The 15,390-nt window shown below is 37.0% G+C and overlaps 1 protein-coding gene across 3 annotated transcripts in view; it reads right to left on the bottom strand.

Annotated features, from left to right (window-relative positions):
- The window catches only part of RPS6KA3 (ribosomal protein S6 kinase A3), a 77,142-nt gene that overhangs the window by 43,250 nt on the left and 18,502 nt on the right, over positions 1-15,390 (bottom strand). Inside the window, exon 1 of one of the 3 annotated variants that reach the window (XM_027886765.1) lies at positions 10,786-10,884. The exons of the other annotated variants lie outside the window; for them this stretch is intronic. Within the exon in view, the coding sequence (XP_027742566.1) occupies positions 10,786-10,824 (39 nt within the window). The 5' untranslated portion in view covers positions 10,825-10,884. Of the gene's footprint in view, positions 1-10,785; positions 10,885-15,390 lie in introns of those variants that run through there. 3 annotated transcript variants of the gene reach the window in all.

The raw sequence follows: 15,390 nt of genomic DNA, 5'->3' as shown, positions 1-15,390 counted from the left end.
AAGTATTCCCTGACCTGGCTAGCGACAGGACCCAAGGGAACGGCCTGAAGTTGTCTCAGGGGAGGTTTAGGTTGGATATTGGGAAAAGGTTCTTCACCCAGAGGGTGGTTGGGCACTGGAACAGGCTCCCCAGGGAAGTGATCACGGTACCAAGCCTGACAGAGTTCAGGAAGTATTTGGATAATACTCTCAGGCACATGGTGGCATCTTGGGGTTGTCCTGTGCAGGACCACGAGCTGGACTTTAATCATCCTGATGGGTCCCTTCCACCCCAGGATATTCTATGATTTGCTTTCAAGGATATGTCTTCCTTGCTATAGACTTTTGCTTCATCTGTATGCACCAAAATGTGCACTGATTATTCACAGTGATGGGTTAGTAGAGGCAGTATTCTAAAGCTATGTTTCTGTAGCACTGATTTTTAAGTTTTTCAAGTATTCTGCAAAATTTATGTGCATGAATTAATGCTGAAATTTTGCCTTTGGTCATTTCAGTATTGTGTATAAATACAGAGCAACTCTCCATCCATGTCAGCATGTTCTGACACACTCTTCTCCCAGACTGACAATTCTTCAAAAGATTCCTTCTTTAAAAGATTACAGCCAAAGCTGTAAACAAGCAGCACACAAGAAACGCTGAGCATGTATGTGTGAGAGTGTGTGCATAAATAAAAAATCCAGCACGTGATTTGGAATAAGGCACAGAACATCCTGGCAACTTTCAAAATCAGGAAATGAAAAAAGATATTGTAATGTGAAACACTTAGTTTGAGTACACAAGACAAAGCCAGTAAGTTTAGGTGCCAGTTTCCATTGTAAGACAACAGGTATGTTGAGTGCTCCATCTAATAAACCTAAACTTCTTTTTTCTTTCAGGAGAAAATGCTACCATCATCAACTCAAGCTGAACCTTTACAGAGTCTAAAAGAAATACTGTTTCCTTTTACTTGTCAAAGGAATAATTTGCTGGTGGACATTTGCAGTTTTATCTTTTAAATTAGTATGTGATCAGTTGGATTACATACTACTTAAACCACCCACTGCAATCTTACAGAATCCCAAGGGAGGAACAGAATAGTATAGCAAAACAAACTGCCAAGTACACATTACTTCAGATACTTTGATCCACTTCTGCTTCACTGTTTTATCTATTTGCTCCCTGGCAATTTGGGAAAGTTAAAAAACATGTGAAACAGAACTTCCTCAAATCTTTCTGTTATCTGCTTCCTTCAGGGAGGCAAAGCAAGGTGGACATAAGGACACGGAACTGTGGGAGCGAGTCCAGAGGAAGGCCACGAAGTTGATAAGAAGACTGGAGCACCTCCCCTACAGAGACAGGCTGAGAAAGTTGGGGCTGTTCACCCTGGAGAAGAGAAGGTTGTGTGGAAACCTCGCAGCAACCTTCCAGTATCTGAAGGGGGCCTACAGGGAAGCCAGAGAGGGGCTCTTCATCAGGAACTGTAGTGACAGGACAAGGAGTAATGGGTAAAAATTGAAAGAGGGAAAATTTAGGTCAGCTATTAGGAAGGGATTCTTTACTGTGAGAGTAGTAAGGCACTAGAACAGGTTGGCCAAGGGAGGTTGTGGACGTTCCATCCCTGGAGGTATTCAGGACCAGGTTGGATGGGGCTTTGAGCAACCTGATCTAGAGGAAGTACCTGGTCCTCCTGGCAAGCAGATTGACACTAGATGATCTTTAAGGTCTCTTCCAACCCAAACCATTCTGTGATTCTATATTGCTTTAAAGCATTACAAAACTCAACAAGAAATGAAAAAGAAAATATGTTAACTTGCTCTCTATACACAAACAAAATTATTATTTTTGAATGCAATGCAATTATTATGCAACCTACTTTCCAGTGGTTATTTTGGGCACCCTCTAAAAACAAAACAAACCCCAAACCACCACTTCACATTCCTGATACTAAGAGAGTGTTCCCAGACTTCGCAGTTTCTCAGGGTTCAGATACTCCTCAGCCCATAAAAGGCAGACCTAAACCAACTCTGTTTTAAACAAAAAGGAACTCCAACAATATCCTACTTTAGTAGTTTGTTCATAAAACACATTTGGGAGGAAGATTTATGATGAATAGTTGCCCACAGATTTGCAGTTTCCTTCTCTGACATAATTGCTGAATGTATGCTATTTTAACCTAAACTGTTTTGCAAATGCAGTTAAAAACACAAAAGCTAAGCCCTTTACAGAACACAAATTATATGCAGAAGTAATCAACCCTCGCTGTACCCTCTATCTACCTGAATTGGAATACAAGTCTTACACATTGTAGAAAGAGATCTCTATTTCTCAATCAACTGCACTAATTACATCAGATGATAGATGGCATCTTACAGTAAGCAGGAAGAGAAGCCAGCCATTCCTGGTACTGAATTTAGCTTAAGGTCCATCTCTGACCATTCCCTGATAAATGGTAAAAATATTTGTCCCGTGTGACAAATTAAAAATAAATGAGATGACATATAAGGTGCTGAAATACTTGGGTCCTCCTCTCCTTTCTTTCATTCCCTGACATCTTTCACACAAGTACAGACATTCACTCACCAGTGATCTGTCCTGTGCAATGGTGGGATCTTCCTTCTAGTTACAACTGTACCCTAGTGCCTACATTTTATTTCTGTTATTTGTAAGCTTGGAAAGTTCCCTCTTGTCAAACATTATACTGCAGCAATGTGTAAATGAAAGTCTCAAGACACAATTTCCTCTTCTAGACACACAGTTCTCTCAAGGCCTTCTTCACACTAGAAAGTAAAACTGTCATAGAAAGCCATTTAAAAAACCCCAACAACCTATGTTAGTCAACTTAAAGTGGTTGCTACTGGCTACCATTATAGTGAAACTAAATATAGAATACAAGGAAACAAACAGAAGGTAACATTACCCGCAGTTTCCTTAACAATGTAATAGTGTTAAATCAACATGGGCCTAGAAGGGAAGTGAGTGACAAAACAAGTTTGAGTGTGAATTCAAAACATCACTATTCCAAAATAATTTCCTGTACTGATGTAGTCTGCAAGTCAGAACCGTTCTGGGCAGAATCTCGGTAAGCTCTTAGTAATGCACCTCACAAAAAAAAAAAGGATATTGCAGCTCCAAGCAAATTAGAATAGGAAACATGCTTGTCAGGAAAAGAAAGAAAGGACAGACACCTTTCTAGGCAAGCAGTGAAAAAATATTTAACCATTATTAAGCTATAAAAACAATAGCCTAATCATATTGCTGGGGGGGGAAAAATCAATATTTTAGGTACTTAATGAACATTAAACACTCAGTTTGTTTCTAGTAATTGAATTCATGTGAATTATTTTTACCTTCACTTTCAAATTCAAGGCTAAACTAACTCTGCTGCAACATAAAATACTTGTATTTGTTCCTGAGATCTTATTACAGGAACAACTATTAGATAACATGTTAAAAGGAAACTGGACTTCAATCCCTAAAGGAAGTAGAAGCAGAGGAGCCTTACTAGGAAAGTATTTCTCAGTAGTAATGAAAAGTAATGAAAAAGCAAGCTAAAAGCATGGGTTTATCTATACATAAACTCTTCTGCAATTTACCCTTCAGATTTCTGGTTTTTCAGCAATCTTAAAACTGTTCTGTGTAAAGAAGTGGCCTATGCAGGGCTGGGTGGCATAAACTCATCTGTGTAGAACAAGCAGTGTGTTACCTGCAGATCTTTTCCTGAGCAGTATGTTCCAGGGATGACTGAAAAGCTGGTCTAGGATTAGTAAACTGGTCTCTGAACTCATAACTATGAGAGCTACCAGTACCACCCACAATACCATTGCTATTGTTCTCACAGGCTTGTAATTTCCACTTTTTTTATTACTCCTAGAAATGCCAGATTGATGTTTTTAATATGCATGAATACAGCAGCAAAAAGACTACATTACCCTTTTACCTCTAACTTCCAAATCCTGAAATAGTGTGGCAGTAGGGGCTGTAAGAGAATTCTGGAGTCTGAGCTTAAACCATTTGTAGACACTTTATGAGAGTTGCTAGACATGAACTAACAACCACCAGGTATTGTGACTGCCATATCAGATATGCTCTTACAAACACAACCTAAATCTGATAAACTGAGAAAACACAATAAACACTCATTAGAATTTAAATAGCACCTCAAAAAAAATGGAAATATCCATAGTCTACAAATTTTATATAGAAAGGACAGAGAAACAACTACCTAAAGATGAAAACAATTTAAAAAAACATCTTTAAATGTATGCTCTGATATAGTCAAAACAATCCACAAGGAAATAGCTCTGAATCATCTAAACAGACAGCATAGGATCAGGTCTGTGCTCTTACATGTAGCAGGAAGAGGAAGGCCATTCAGAATAAGGAATATTAGCACATCCAAACACCACAGGAGCCTCACTGCACCTAAAATTCTCAGTCACAGCATCTTGAATAAACACATAAGCCAAGAGGGAACACGCACCATGACAAGTGCTTGACAAAGAAATTTCAACCCAATGGGACAGAAATGGGAAATGGGAGTCACTTTCAGCAAGAAACTGACTTTAACCTTAAAGATGTGTAAGAATTAATATGTGAATTAACTTAAACAGGACATCAAAGAACAAACTGGTATGTCACACACGGAATGCTTACTCTTGGGAAAGGCATTCCCTGAAGACAGATTTCTCCTTTTCTAGATATTCAAAATTATGTATGAGTAGCAATATTTTAAACACTTAACTCTTTATGATAGTCTACTTTAGGTAACAGTTACTAAAAGAATAATTAGTTTATCACCTTCATGATGAGTGACAAAGATTTGAGTGTATACTCTTCAAAACACTGAAAGTATAAGATAAAATTATGAAATGCACAGATTACTGCACAGGAAAAAAAACGGCAACCATCCAGAAAATGTAGTTTCATTGCAACAATAATTATAATGGAATGGTATTTTTAAATTGTCCCTACATACAGATGACATTTAGGGGGTGTAAAGTCATGAAGTGACATAGAATTAGAAACATACGAAAAAAAAGTACAAGGAAACATTTACAGCATAAGACATTCAAAGCATTCCGGTTAAATGGAATGTGACTCCAGAAGTAAACTGGACCCATCCTGAACAGAAAAACTGAGTGCAAAGTCTCAGCTGTCAGCTTCAGTGAAATAAACTGAAATCAGGTGAAACAGGAAGTTCACCAAAAGCAAGATATCCCAGGGTAAGATCACTAACAGAGATATGCAGGAAAAACAAGATTTGGGGTTGAAAAGGATGAGGAAAGCTTTATTTGATTACAATAGTGTAGGTTTTAAAAAAATATCTTTCTGGTTAACTGTGCAGAGAATAACAAAAGACAGCAGATAAATTTTTATAATATCAAGAGCAAAGATAAGTGGGTGCAGTACATGCTATGAGTATCTAAAGATTAAGGCTTTCCGAGGCAGCTCAAGGTTGAACAACATAAAGGGCCTGAATTTCATACCTGAATTTCATCAGGAAGCTTGTAACAAATTCAGAAACAGATAACTGAGAAATTTCTCTTTACAAAAAAGTTCATATATGGATTGAGAATATCCCCGAAGTCCTTATTGTATGAGATGAGGAATTACTATCCTGAGTCCTTGGCATCAGGAAAGGGATACTGAAGATAACACAATATCCATGTGCCGTTCCTAAAAGGGACAGAAGGGACTGCAAAACAAGGCTGTGTGTTCACTCTCCCACAAAATGAACACAATCCAGATGAAGGTGAAAATCTCCTCAGAAATTCAGTGAATTTCAGCTGGCAGATGACTAAGTACTGATAAAAAAACTTCCCCTCTGCACACTTGCTGACTCTACGAAATATAGGAAGAAATACAAAAAACTGGATGTTACCAAATGTGTAACATCTGAACAAAAGGTTTCACAGTTAAAGAAAGTTAAAGGTCACACGCCAACCTCTGTTACATCTAACAGAGATGGAAGTTATGAAATAAAGGACATATTAAAGGAAGGAGGATGAAACATTAACCCTCAGACTTGTTTTAAATAAAACCTCTGAATTGTATGACACAATTTCTAGACAGGAAAAAAAACCACAGGGTATCTTTACTTACAGAACTGAGAAGCAACTTGACTCTTGGTAGGGCTTTCAAATAAACTGTGATTTTCCAGAAGAGGCACAGATGAGCAGGACAGAGGTGGCTATACATACTCAAGTTCATCAAAACCAGGCACAAAAATCTGACACGTGCAACAAGACCCAGGATGGGTCCGGTATTCAGAAAAGTTCTTCCTGGACAGCAAACATTGTTGACATGCTGACCAAAAACTCTAAAAATGAGGTTAAAGCTTTGACTTGAGGTAAATATTAGATAAGCAGATTAATAATAAATTTTCATCTCAATGAATAACTAAAATCTTTTATAGTAGTTCAGCCAGTTTAAGTAATTGCTGGAGAAATTAAATGCTGATAATCCTGTTTCCAGCATTACCCAGGTTTCACCTTTACCTGTTAATTCTGTACTGCTCTTAACAGAGTTAAGAAAGTACAAAACAGAAGCATTTTCGACATACAGTTGCTTACAGACTTAGTTATAACTTAATTTGCCCCCTAAGAGTTTGTTCAGCTTTTTTACTGAAAATTGATTTTCTAGCTCCTGGTCTTGTAAGGTCTTCTCTGAATAATTTTTTATTTTTTACTACTTGATTTTTCATGTTATTATGGAAGCCCCTTCAGTGATGGTGCTCATAAAGCAATAGCCCCACGCTCCCAGCCATGAGAGTCCTGTCTTGCCAGCAGTGCTCAGAGCTGTTGGGGGACCAACCCAAGGCATTGCTCCTTCCAGAGTCACTGCCTGAAAGTCAAGTCACTCCCACAGACAGGGCAAGACTATTTAAATTCACACTTTAGCACTTAACTGTGGTTTTAATACTTATTGGTGGTTTTAATACTCCTTCTAAACAGACACTAGTAATACATTAAAAAATGTTGGTGGGATTCCATCAGAAACTCTTCAGGGAACTGTTTCATTAATAGTTTCTGTTTAAAATGACATAATTTTTTTTTTAATATTTATTTTGTATAGGAATAATTTACACATGAGAAACAGCCAGAATTACTATAAGAAAAGGTCACAATTCTGTAACTTCAACTTCTACACAGTCAGAATGAGAGAGAGAGAGAAAAAAAAAATCTTTAATCACAACAAGTAAGTCAGAACTACATTGCCCATATTGGTGAATACCCCCCTCAGACATTACCCATCTCTCCAGATCAGATCACAGCCCTAAAATCAGTTTATGCTGTTGACCATACAATTTTCAAAAAAGAAAATCAATGAATAAAGAGCTAATTGCAATCTTATTTTTCACATGAAAATTGAGCAGCAGTAAAGATAGTGCTTGTATCATTTTTCATTTGTTAGTATTGGGTATGTAGCTAGATAGATTTTTCCATTTTCATCACGGAAGTAGCAGCTTTGTTTTCACCCCTCTCAGTATCTTTTTCAGGAATGTTTTACTTCCTTTAGACAAATGCACGTTCTTGAGGCACATGAACATCCAGTACAAGTGAAGATAACGCTGAAAACAGAAAAATGGAATCCCCAGCAATTCACTTAACACTGCTCCAACCACAGTTACAGGTTTCCTTTTACTACTTCATTAGCCTTTATGTACTGATAAGAGCTCTGCTGGATATTGCTGTATTTGGCAAAATATTTTTCTGGCTGTCACAGGCATAATAGTGTTGATCACTATAATCAAATAGACCTTTTCTGGAATATTGACTGTGATATTAAAACCTTGGAGCTGAAGTCACATAAAGCAGTTATGACCTGTAAGGACAGTCAGCTTATTGGATATCAAGTGATTCTAAAAGGATGACTCAATGTTGGCACAGTTCCCCAGCTCATATACATAATTTCCTTTTCCTCCCCTCCCTTGAGTCAGGAAGTCTCCTAGATGCATTTTTACTTTCCCAACTTGTTATGAACAAAGGATGAATTTTCAGCATTACCTGAAGAAATGAAACCCTTTTGAGTTATGCTTTTTGAAGTAAAAAAGAGCCAACAAACTGAAAACCAATTACTTTTACCTCTCATATTAGAGCTTACAGAAATCTTCATAATGGTAAAAATGGGAGTTAAAAATGTGAGGAGTGCACTAGTCTAGGTATTTCTAAATACCTCATACACACTCTATACATTCATATATCCCATGCTTTTTATACTCCTATCTATAAATTAAAAACTACCTTACAAATAAAATTCACTGTCCAATAAGCACTTCACAATCTTGCATTTCTTCATTAAGCAACATTAGAGAGCTAACTCATGGAATAAAATCCATTCCTTATGTCTGTGACTAATATTCAATTTGAGTCACTTAACAGAACTGACAATTACTTGTATCCTCATACACAAACAATTGTTCTAAAAAGCTGATTAAAAATTCTGCTTTTGAAGTAGCAATTATTCTAATACAACAAAAATCAAAGAACTATCATGCACAGAATGAGGTCAAGCTGACTGTGTATGTTGTCTGTTTTACACTACTACCAAAAAAAACAACAGTAGAGCAGAACTCCTAATCAACATGGACATTTGAAGTTAGAAATATAGGCTTCCACAACTTATGTATCTGTATCTTTTTAAAAGATGGAAAAACTTACACTTTTGACTGACATCAAATCACTTGTTGCAGACAGCACTTACTGTTTTACCTGACAGAAAACAGGATTTCCTAAAAGCAAACTTTATTTGCAAATATTTAGTTTCAGGGTCTGGATTTTTTAATTCTTAAATTGTTAAGTCTTTAAGAGAAGAACAATTCATACCGATAATAAAGAAAAAAATTGCTGTATTTATGTATTTATTTCTTACTCTCTTTCTACTCTTTTTTATTTCTGGCTTTCTACTGCAGCAGTTTTGAGATCTAGAAGGATGCTTGTGTTTGTTCCACACAGCCAACTCACTGCCATAATGAAGACTGCAGGCCTGGTTACTGAGACAGAACTCCTCCCATCCTTTTGGTGCTATAGGATGAAGCAAGACGGGAGTTTGGAGAATGAGTCCTGTTCCAGAGCAACAGGCCAAAGGACAGGTGAGGCTCTCTGCATAAACACAGCTCACCAGACTGGGAGGGTAATTCTGAAGATGCCTTCTTTCCTTAGAATGAAAACATAAAGGCCAGGACAGAAGCAGGACACTCCTCCTTCCTTCCCAAAGGAACTACGAGCAGTAGGTTGTTAAGCAGGTAAGCTGAGAAATTCCTGTAAGCAGTTTAAAAGTTCCCTGTTGGTCACCAAAAGCAGTTCAGCAATGCAGTTCTCTTTTGATCAAGCACCACAAATTTCTCGTGAACTGAAGTGTGCTTGTCAGCATTGGAAAAAAACACTCATTGGGTGGAACTTCCATTTCCCAGTAACCCCTGATAAAAGGTTTGTTCCTACTTTGTAAGCACTAACATTTCAGACCATTGCAATTCAAAAACGATTTCAAAGTTAAACAAAAAGAAACTACTTAAAAGGAAAAGTAATCCAGGATCATATTCACCTCTATTCTAAAACTTGTTTTAAGAAGATAATATCCTAAATATATTCTGAAATTTATATGGGCTGAAAACCTTTAGTTTGGTCTGCACCTTTTAAAATCAACAGAATATTAAAGACAACATCATCAAGCTGCTGTAAGTAGATACAACAATGTTATTTTTTGATCAGATTTCTGAAGAATACCTTTCATGTTGCCTGTGGAAAAGAACTATAATTCAGGACTAAGAGTCGATACATATTTATAAGGTTTACATTAAAAAAACCTTGATTATAATGCAGCCTCTGTTCTCTTGTTTTACATACATGTCTTGTTCCAGCATTTCAGTTATGGCAAGAAAATTCAATTTAATTTTCAAATACACATTGCAAAGTTTAAATCAGTAGACAGGCTAATGGGTGTTAAATTACCATCCCTTTTACAAGTTAATAGACCTTCTCTTAAGATGGTAAGACATTACACAAGAAGGTCATGAGGTTTAGATTCCCCCCACCTTGAAAGGTATTTGCAGACTTACAGGAGGAGAAACACGAAAAGTGATTTGACTTTCAGTGATAAAATGTTCTATCATGTTGAATGTTTACATGTACTGTTAAATAGTTCTGAAACAGTGCCTGGGATGATACAGTGCTCCACTAGTAATTTTTCTCAACTTAAAACAAACTTTTTAATGTTTAAATATATGCCCAACAAGACAAATTATACAAATTAAACATTTGCTATGACTAAATTATCACTTAAAAGTTGAAATAACCACTACATTGTTATGCAAGCAACAGTGTCATTATTCTTAATATAATTTCAGAAGTAAATTTTAGATATTAATAAGCCTAAGTTATTTTAACGGTCACCCCACACAGCTGTATTTTACAGGTATAAGTACTACATGATGATGTAACTATTAAAATAACCATTAATTATTAAAAATACAGAAATTTTTAATAAAATTTGACTCTCAGTGAGAAAACATACAGCTAAATTCATACTTCACTTCCCTCTGCCCCCAAATATAAGCCTATACATTATTTACATACAGGTAACAATTTCTCAATAAGGCAAAATTATCACCAGGTACCTTAGAAACTTCTCCAAAACATGAGCATACCACAGACTTTTTTTAAAAAGAAAATACAAAAGGCTTTGTATCCAAACAGCACCGATCCCTAAGTAGAGAAAGACTAAAATTGCTCCCAAATTAGAAGTTTTAATTAAAGTAAAACTTTCCCCTTTCCCCCCTCATTCTATTAAATAAGAAACTAAGCTCACCCGAATAGAACGACCACGCAGAGCCAGAAACTTAAACATGACTAAGAAACCATGATGTTTAGATTTTCTGACTGAGCGATCACAAGTCTAGCAGGGAAGACCAACCCTGGTGTTTTTGCTGTGACCAGCTGTTCCGGCAATTAGAAAATTTCCTGTCAGGCAAGTCAGACACAGTCGGGGGAGGGTGGGGGGGAGGGCTGGGAAGAGAGAGAAGGGGTGAGAAAAAAGGTCAAAAAAAAAAAAAGGGAAAAGCTGTTGATTCCACATGCACACACACATGTGGTAAAGAAAAACTGGGCAGCAGTGGTACTCGTGTTCCTGATGCTTGTGGAGATCAGCACAGGAAAGTTAAACAGATCGCCTGATAGCAACATGCAGTTGCAGATGTTACTGACTCCTGGTTCCCAGAAAAAAACACAAAAGAGATCAACATCTATTTCAGAAATCACACTACTGTGCAACATTTCACTAGTTAAGCACAAGAGCAAGTATTTTAAGTCCTGTGATAATTGTATTTTTATGAATTTTAACTTTACAAAATATTTTAATATTTATCACTACATTTTAGACTTCAATGCAGAGAATGTTTAAAGACTGTTTTTATTTACTAGAGTTTAGTCAGAGGATAAAAATGACCTTATGCCTAGCCCTTTGAAATCCTGCACATGGAAAATGCTACACAGATGTTATAGGCCAAGGCAGACTACAAAAATATTTGAACTGGATTGCCCATCTCAAATGTCTGACTTACATACCAATATTATAGTGGTCTGTAGAGAGTGAAAAATTTCTTAGAGTAATAAAAGATACCTAAGCTTTCTTTCAGTGTTTTTAAAAAACATTTCAAATGCTTTTATGAATTAGAATTCAATCTAATTACTTCAGACAACTAGAGATGAAACATTTAATTTGATCTCTCTCTAAATTTAGTATGGAAGTTATTTTTCGGAATATCGACAGTATCTTTTCTGATATTTATTAAAAACATTGAATTGCACAGTACATGCTCCATTAGTGGAGACTGTTTTTCAAGTAATAAATAAAGCCGAGTAACAACCTTCAGTCAAAGGTTTATACACATACATGGCTATAAACAGACCCAGGCGACTCCATTTAGTGACTCTGTACCGAAGGAAATACACAGTAAAATACTGTACTCTTGCTTGCACATGATACGAAAACAAACCCACTCTCCAAACCTTGACTGGGTTCTAACAAATACCTTGATTACTGCATTTTTTGTTATATGTCAACTCCTCTTCAGAAGACTAAGCCAGTAATTTGTTTAAGTGACAGAACACATTGCTTCTATCTCTATACCACATCCTGGCTGTCTACATTGTCGGTTTCTATCTTTTCCTTTAAATCTGGAGAGATGAAATAGAGACCTTGGCTTTATCAGGATCCCACAAGCAAAATCATGCCCTTTTTGTGTTCTCTTGTACTCCTCTGGGTCTTTTTTTATGTTCCATCTGCAGGGACAATCTTTTTAAGGCTGTGTACTGAATATACACAATTATTATTATAGATTACACAGGCATTCAGGAAATGCTATTGCACAAAGGAGGACTTTGTGACTCAAGTGAGGGCTCAAAAGTCCCCAATGACAATGTACGTTTTACAATCCAGTGTGTTACAGCCTTTTAGGAAGAAGCAGTCTCTACTACAACAGCAGTAACACAGAATGAAAAATTATTTAATATTTGTATTGGGATAAACAGAGCTTCTCAAAGAGAAGGAGCTTCCTGCAACACAAGGATTTCAATTACTTCATAAATAGTACAAAAAATTCCTTGAAGCTTTCCTCTCTTCAATTGTTTTAAATTTCCAGCTACTTCCCCATTCCAAACTGAAATATCTCAAGAATTGCAGCTTAACAGCAATGTAGTTTATTGTTTACACTTCAAAGATGTAAAAGCAGTTTACATAACTAAATGGGGGGAGGTCATTCAAACTCTCTGCCCTACCTTGTCCAAGAACAGTTACACCAAAAGCAGAGTGAACAGGAATCTTCAAATCACTAAATCACAAAATCAGCTAAAAGCAGAAATGGAGAATAAGAGGTAAGAGCTACTCTAACTACAGAGTTCCTTAAAGATAAAAGATCCTGTAGGTAAACAACCATTTTCTTCTCTTTCTGCTGTAAGGGTATGAGTGCATTCTGCTGCAGACACGCTGTGTCTGCAAAGGGTGACAGGAATCAGGCATCTCAACCGCAACATTTGTACAATTACTGAACCACTGCTCTCCCAAACCTTTTCTGTGCCCTCCCAGCGCAGCACAAAGCACAGTGCTCGGGGGTCAGCGGGGTTACCTCACAACAATAGCTCTGCTACAACTGACATGGGTCTGCGGCAGGTGGAAGAAATTTCTCGTGTTCTGGGAGAACACGGCCCTCACGGTTCCCAAAGAGCAAGGCCAGCCAACCAGAAACATTAAGATATATGCTACACAACTCACTTTGAGAACCTCTCCGAAGAGAGCTTGCCCTTTTAAATATTCTTTCGTATAAGAACGAGACAGGTTAGAGGGCAGCTGTCCCCAACAGGGAAGTCTGTGATAACAAGGACAAATTGCTCCAGCAAGTTGCTCCCTTTACCTTGAAGTCTTTGATAAGGATTTGTATGATATATGTTTATCACGAAACAACTGTCTCCAAACAAAAGGAATTTGCTATGCCCGTCAGTGACAGTTCTGTGAACTGCAGAACTCCACTTGCATAATGCACTTCCTCCTCCTCCACTACAGAAATATAAAGTGAGTTCATCTCTCATCTTCCCCTCCTCATCTAAATTTGGTCTGAATTTACAAAAATTAAGACAAAATATCATCAGACTTGCCACCTAGCCATTCAAGAGAATGGGGCTTGCAGAAACTACAGAGAGCAGGAGAACCAAAAAACCCTGGAGGAACTCTCAAAGCAGTACGGAACACGTGGGAATACATGGGTTTTATTGAATAAAATGTGCACACAATGGTGTGATGCTCACTTCTACACATAACCAGAAAACGTTGAAACATTTAATCTAGGTCGAGTCCATTAGGCAGACTGACAATTTCCTACACCCTCAGTTCAAGAAGTGTAATAATGCAAAGTAAGTCTTTATGCCGTTAGACAAGCAAGGCTCTGTAGTACAGATTGCTTTCAATTATCTGAAAAAAAACAAAGAAGGAGTACACATAAGGAATGAAAATCCATGAAGGTCAACAGTGGAGGAAGACAGAGCTATTTTTTTTTGAGTTTTCAGAAGCTGAATGATATACTTTTCTTCATAATAACTGTTTGTATAGCCAAAGCAGCAATATTCTATTAATCAGGGGGTGTGGCAGCTTCCATCTGTTAGTTTACAGGCTTTGCAGGGCTACCATCTGTTTTCTCTCCATGTAACAAGTAAGCAGCTTGACTTCGAATGTTGCTTACTCTCAAATTATTCAATTTTCTGAGCAAGTTCCAGAAAGAACCCTGCATCTAAGACAATGACTGCAAAATAAGCCACTCACAAAATCCATTAGAACACATCAATGAAAGTTTTACCATAACCTTTCCTCAACACCTGACGACATCTTGGAGGAAAAAAGTATGCCAGGGCTTGCCTTCTTTAGATGGGTTTGATATCTACGAGTTAACATCTCACACTTAATGCCCTGCACTGTTTACAAAGATGCCATAACTTCTTGCACAAGGACCTCTGAGTCCATCCTTAGAGGTAAAATGCAAGCATGTCACTAAGCTGCTACCAAAATTCATCCAAGTTCCAGTACAGTACTTGGGAAGATAATTAACTTCCAATTTCATTATATTAGAGAAAAAAAAAGGCATTCTGCCTTTTACAAAGCAAAATCTGGGCATTGAGAAGGGAATAACTGGATTTAAGTTTTACAAATGGTTTGCCAGGGAAACTTATTTGTTCAAGAATCAAGTTATTTGATTGCAAAATAGAATTAAATAGTCATGCACATGTATCTAAGTATATTTAGTAAAATACACTTGAAGGAATGTAAGAATTATGGAACACCTTGAACTCCAAGATTAGTATTTGTAAGCCAGACTGTCTCCTTCATTCCATTACGCAGTGGACACTCTCATTAGATGGCCAGGTTATCAGCTAGCTTCAACAGAAATTACAACTTACTTCATAACAGAGAATGTGGTGCTACACTGAGTTATGTAATATTATTGTTTCAAACAATTGCTTTACTATGGCTGTAACAAAAGCTTCCTCAGTCTGATTTCCATTAAACAGGCAATAATTAAACATTCAAGAATGTGTAAGCAATATGAAAGGATAACTCGACTCTACACCTCATCTTTCAGTAAAACTGCAAAAATATTAAGCTGTCACTGTTTTACTACTGATAAGATACACAAGCAGCTGTTTCAGCTAAAATTATTTATCAGTCTGTACGAAATGAGAAATCCGGAACTTAGTGGACAATGAACATCTGTGAATCCAAACATTTCCCTAGTGTTGCTATGTCTTAGAGTTTCTACCACAAAGCCAAGAATTTACATCAAAAAACTGACAATACACACACAGGAAATTGAAATGTAAAGGTTATACCAGCACAGGTAATGATGATCAGAAACAATCATCAGAAATACAG

The sequence above is a fragment of the Empidonax traillii genome, unplaced genomic scaffold, assembly GCF_003031625.1.
Source record: "Empidonax traillii isolate 1590-97213 ecotype Southwest subspecies unplaced genomic scaffold, ASM303162v1 scaffold194:size798623, whole genome shotgun sequence".
Taxonomy (NCBI): domain Eukaryota; kingdom Metazoa; phylum Chordata; class Aves; order Passeriformes; family Tyrannidae; genus Empidonax; species Empidonax traillii.
This window is presented reverse-complemented; position numbering and strand designations above follow the sequence as displayed.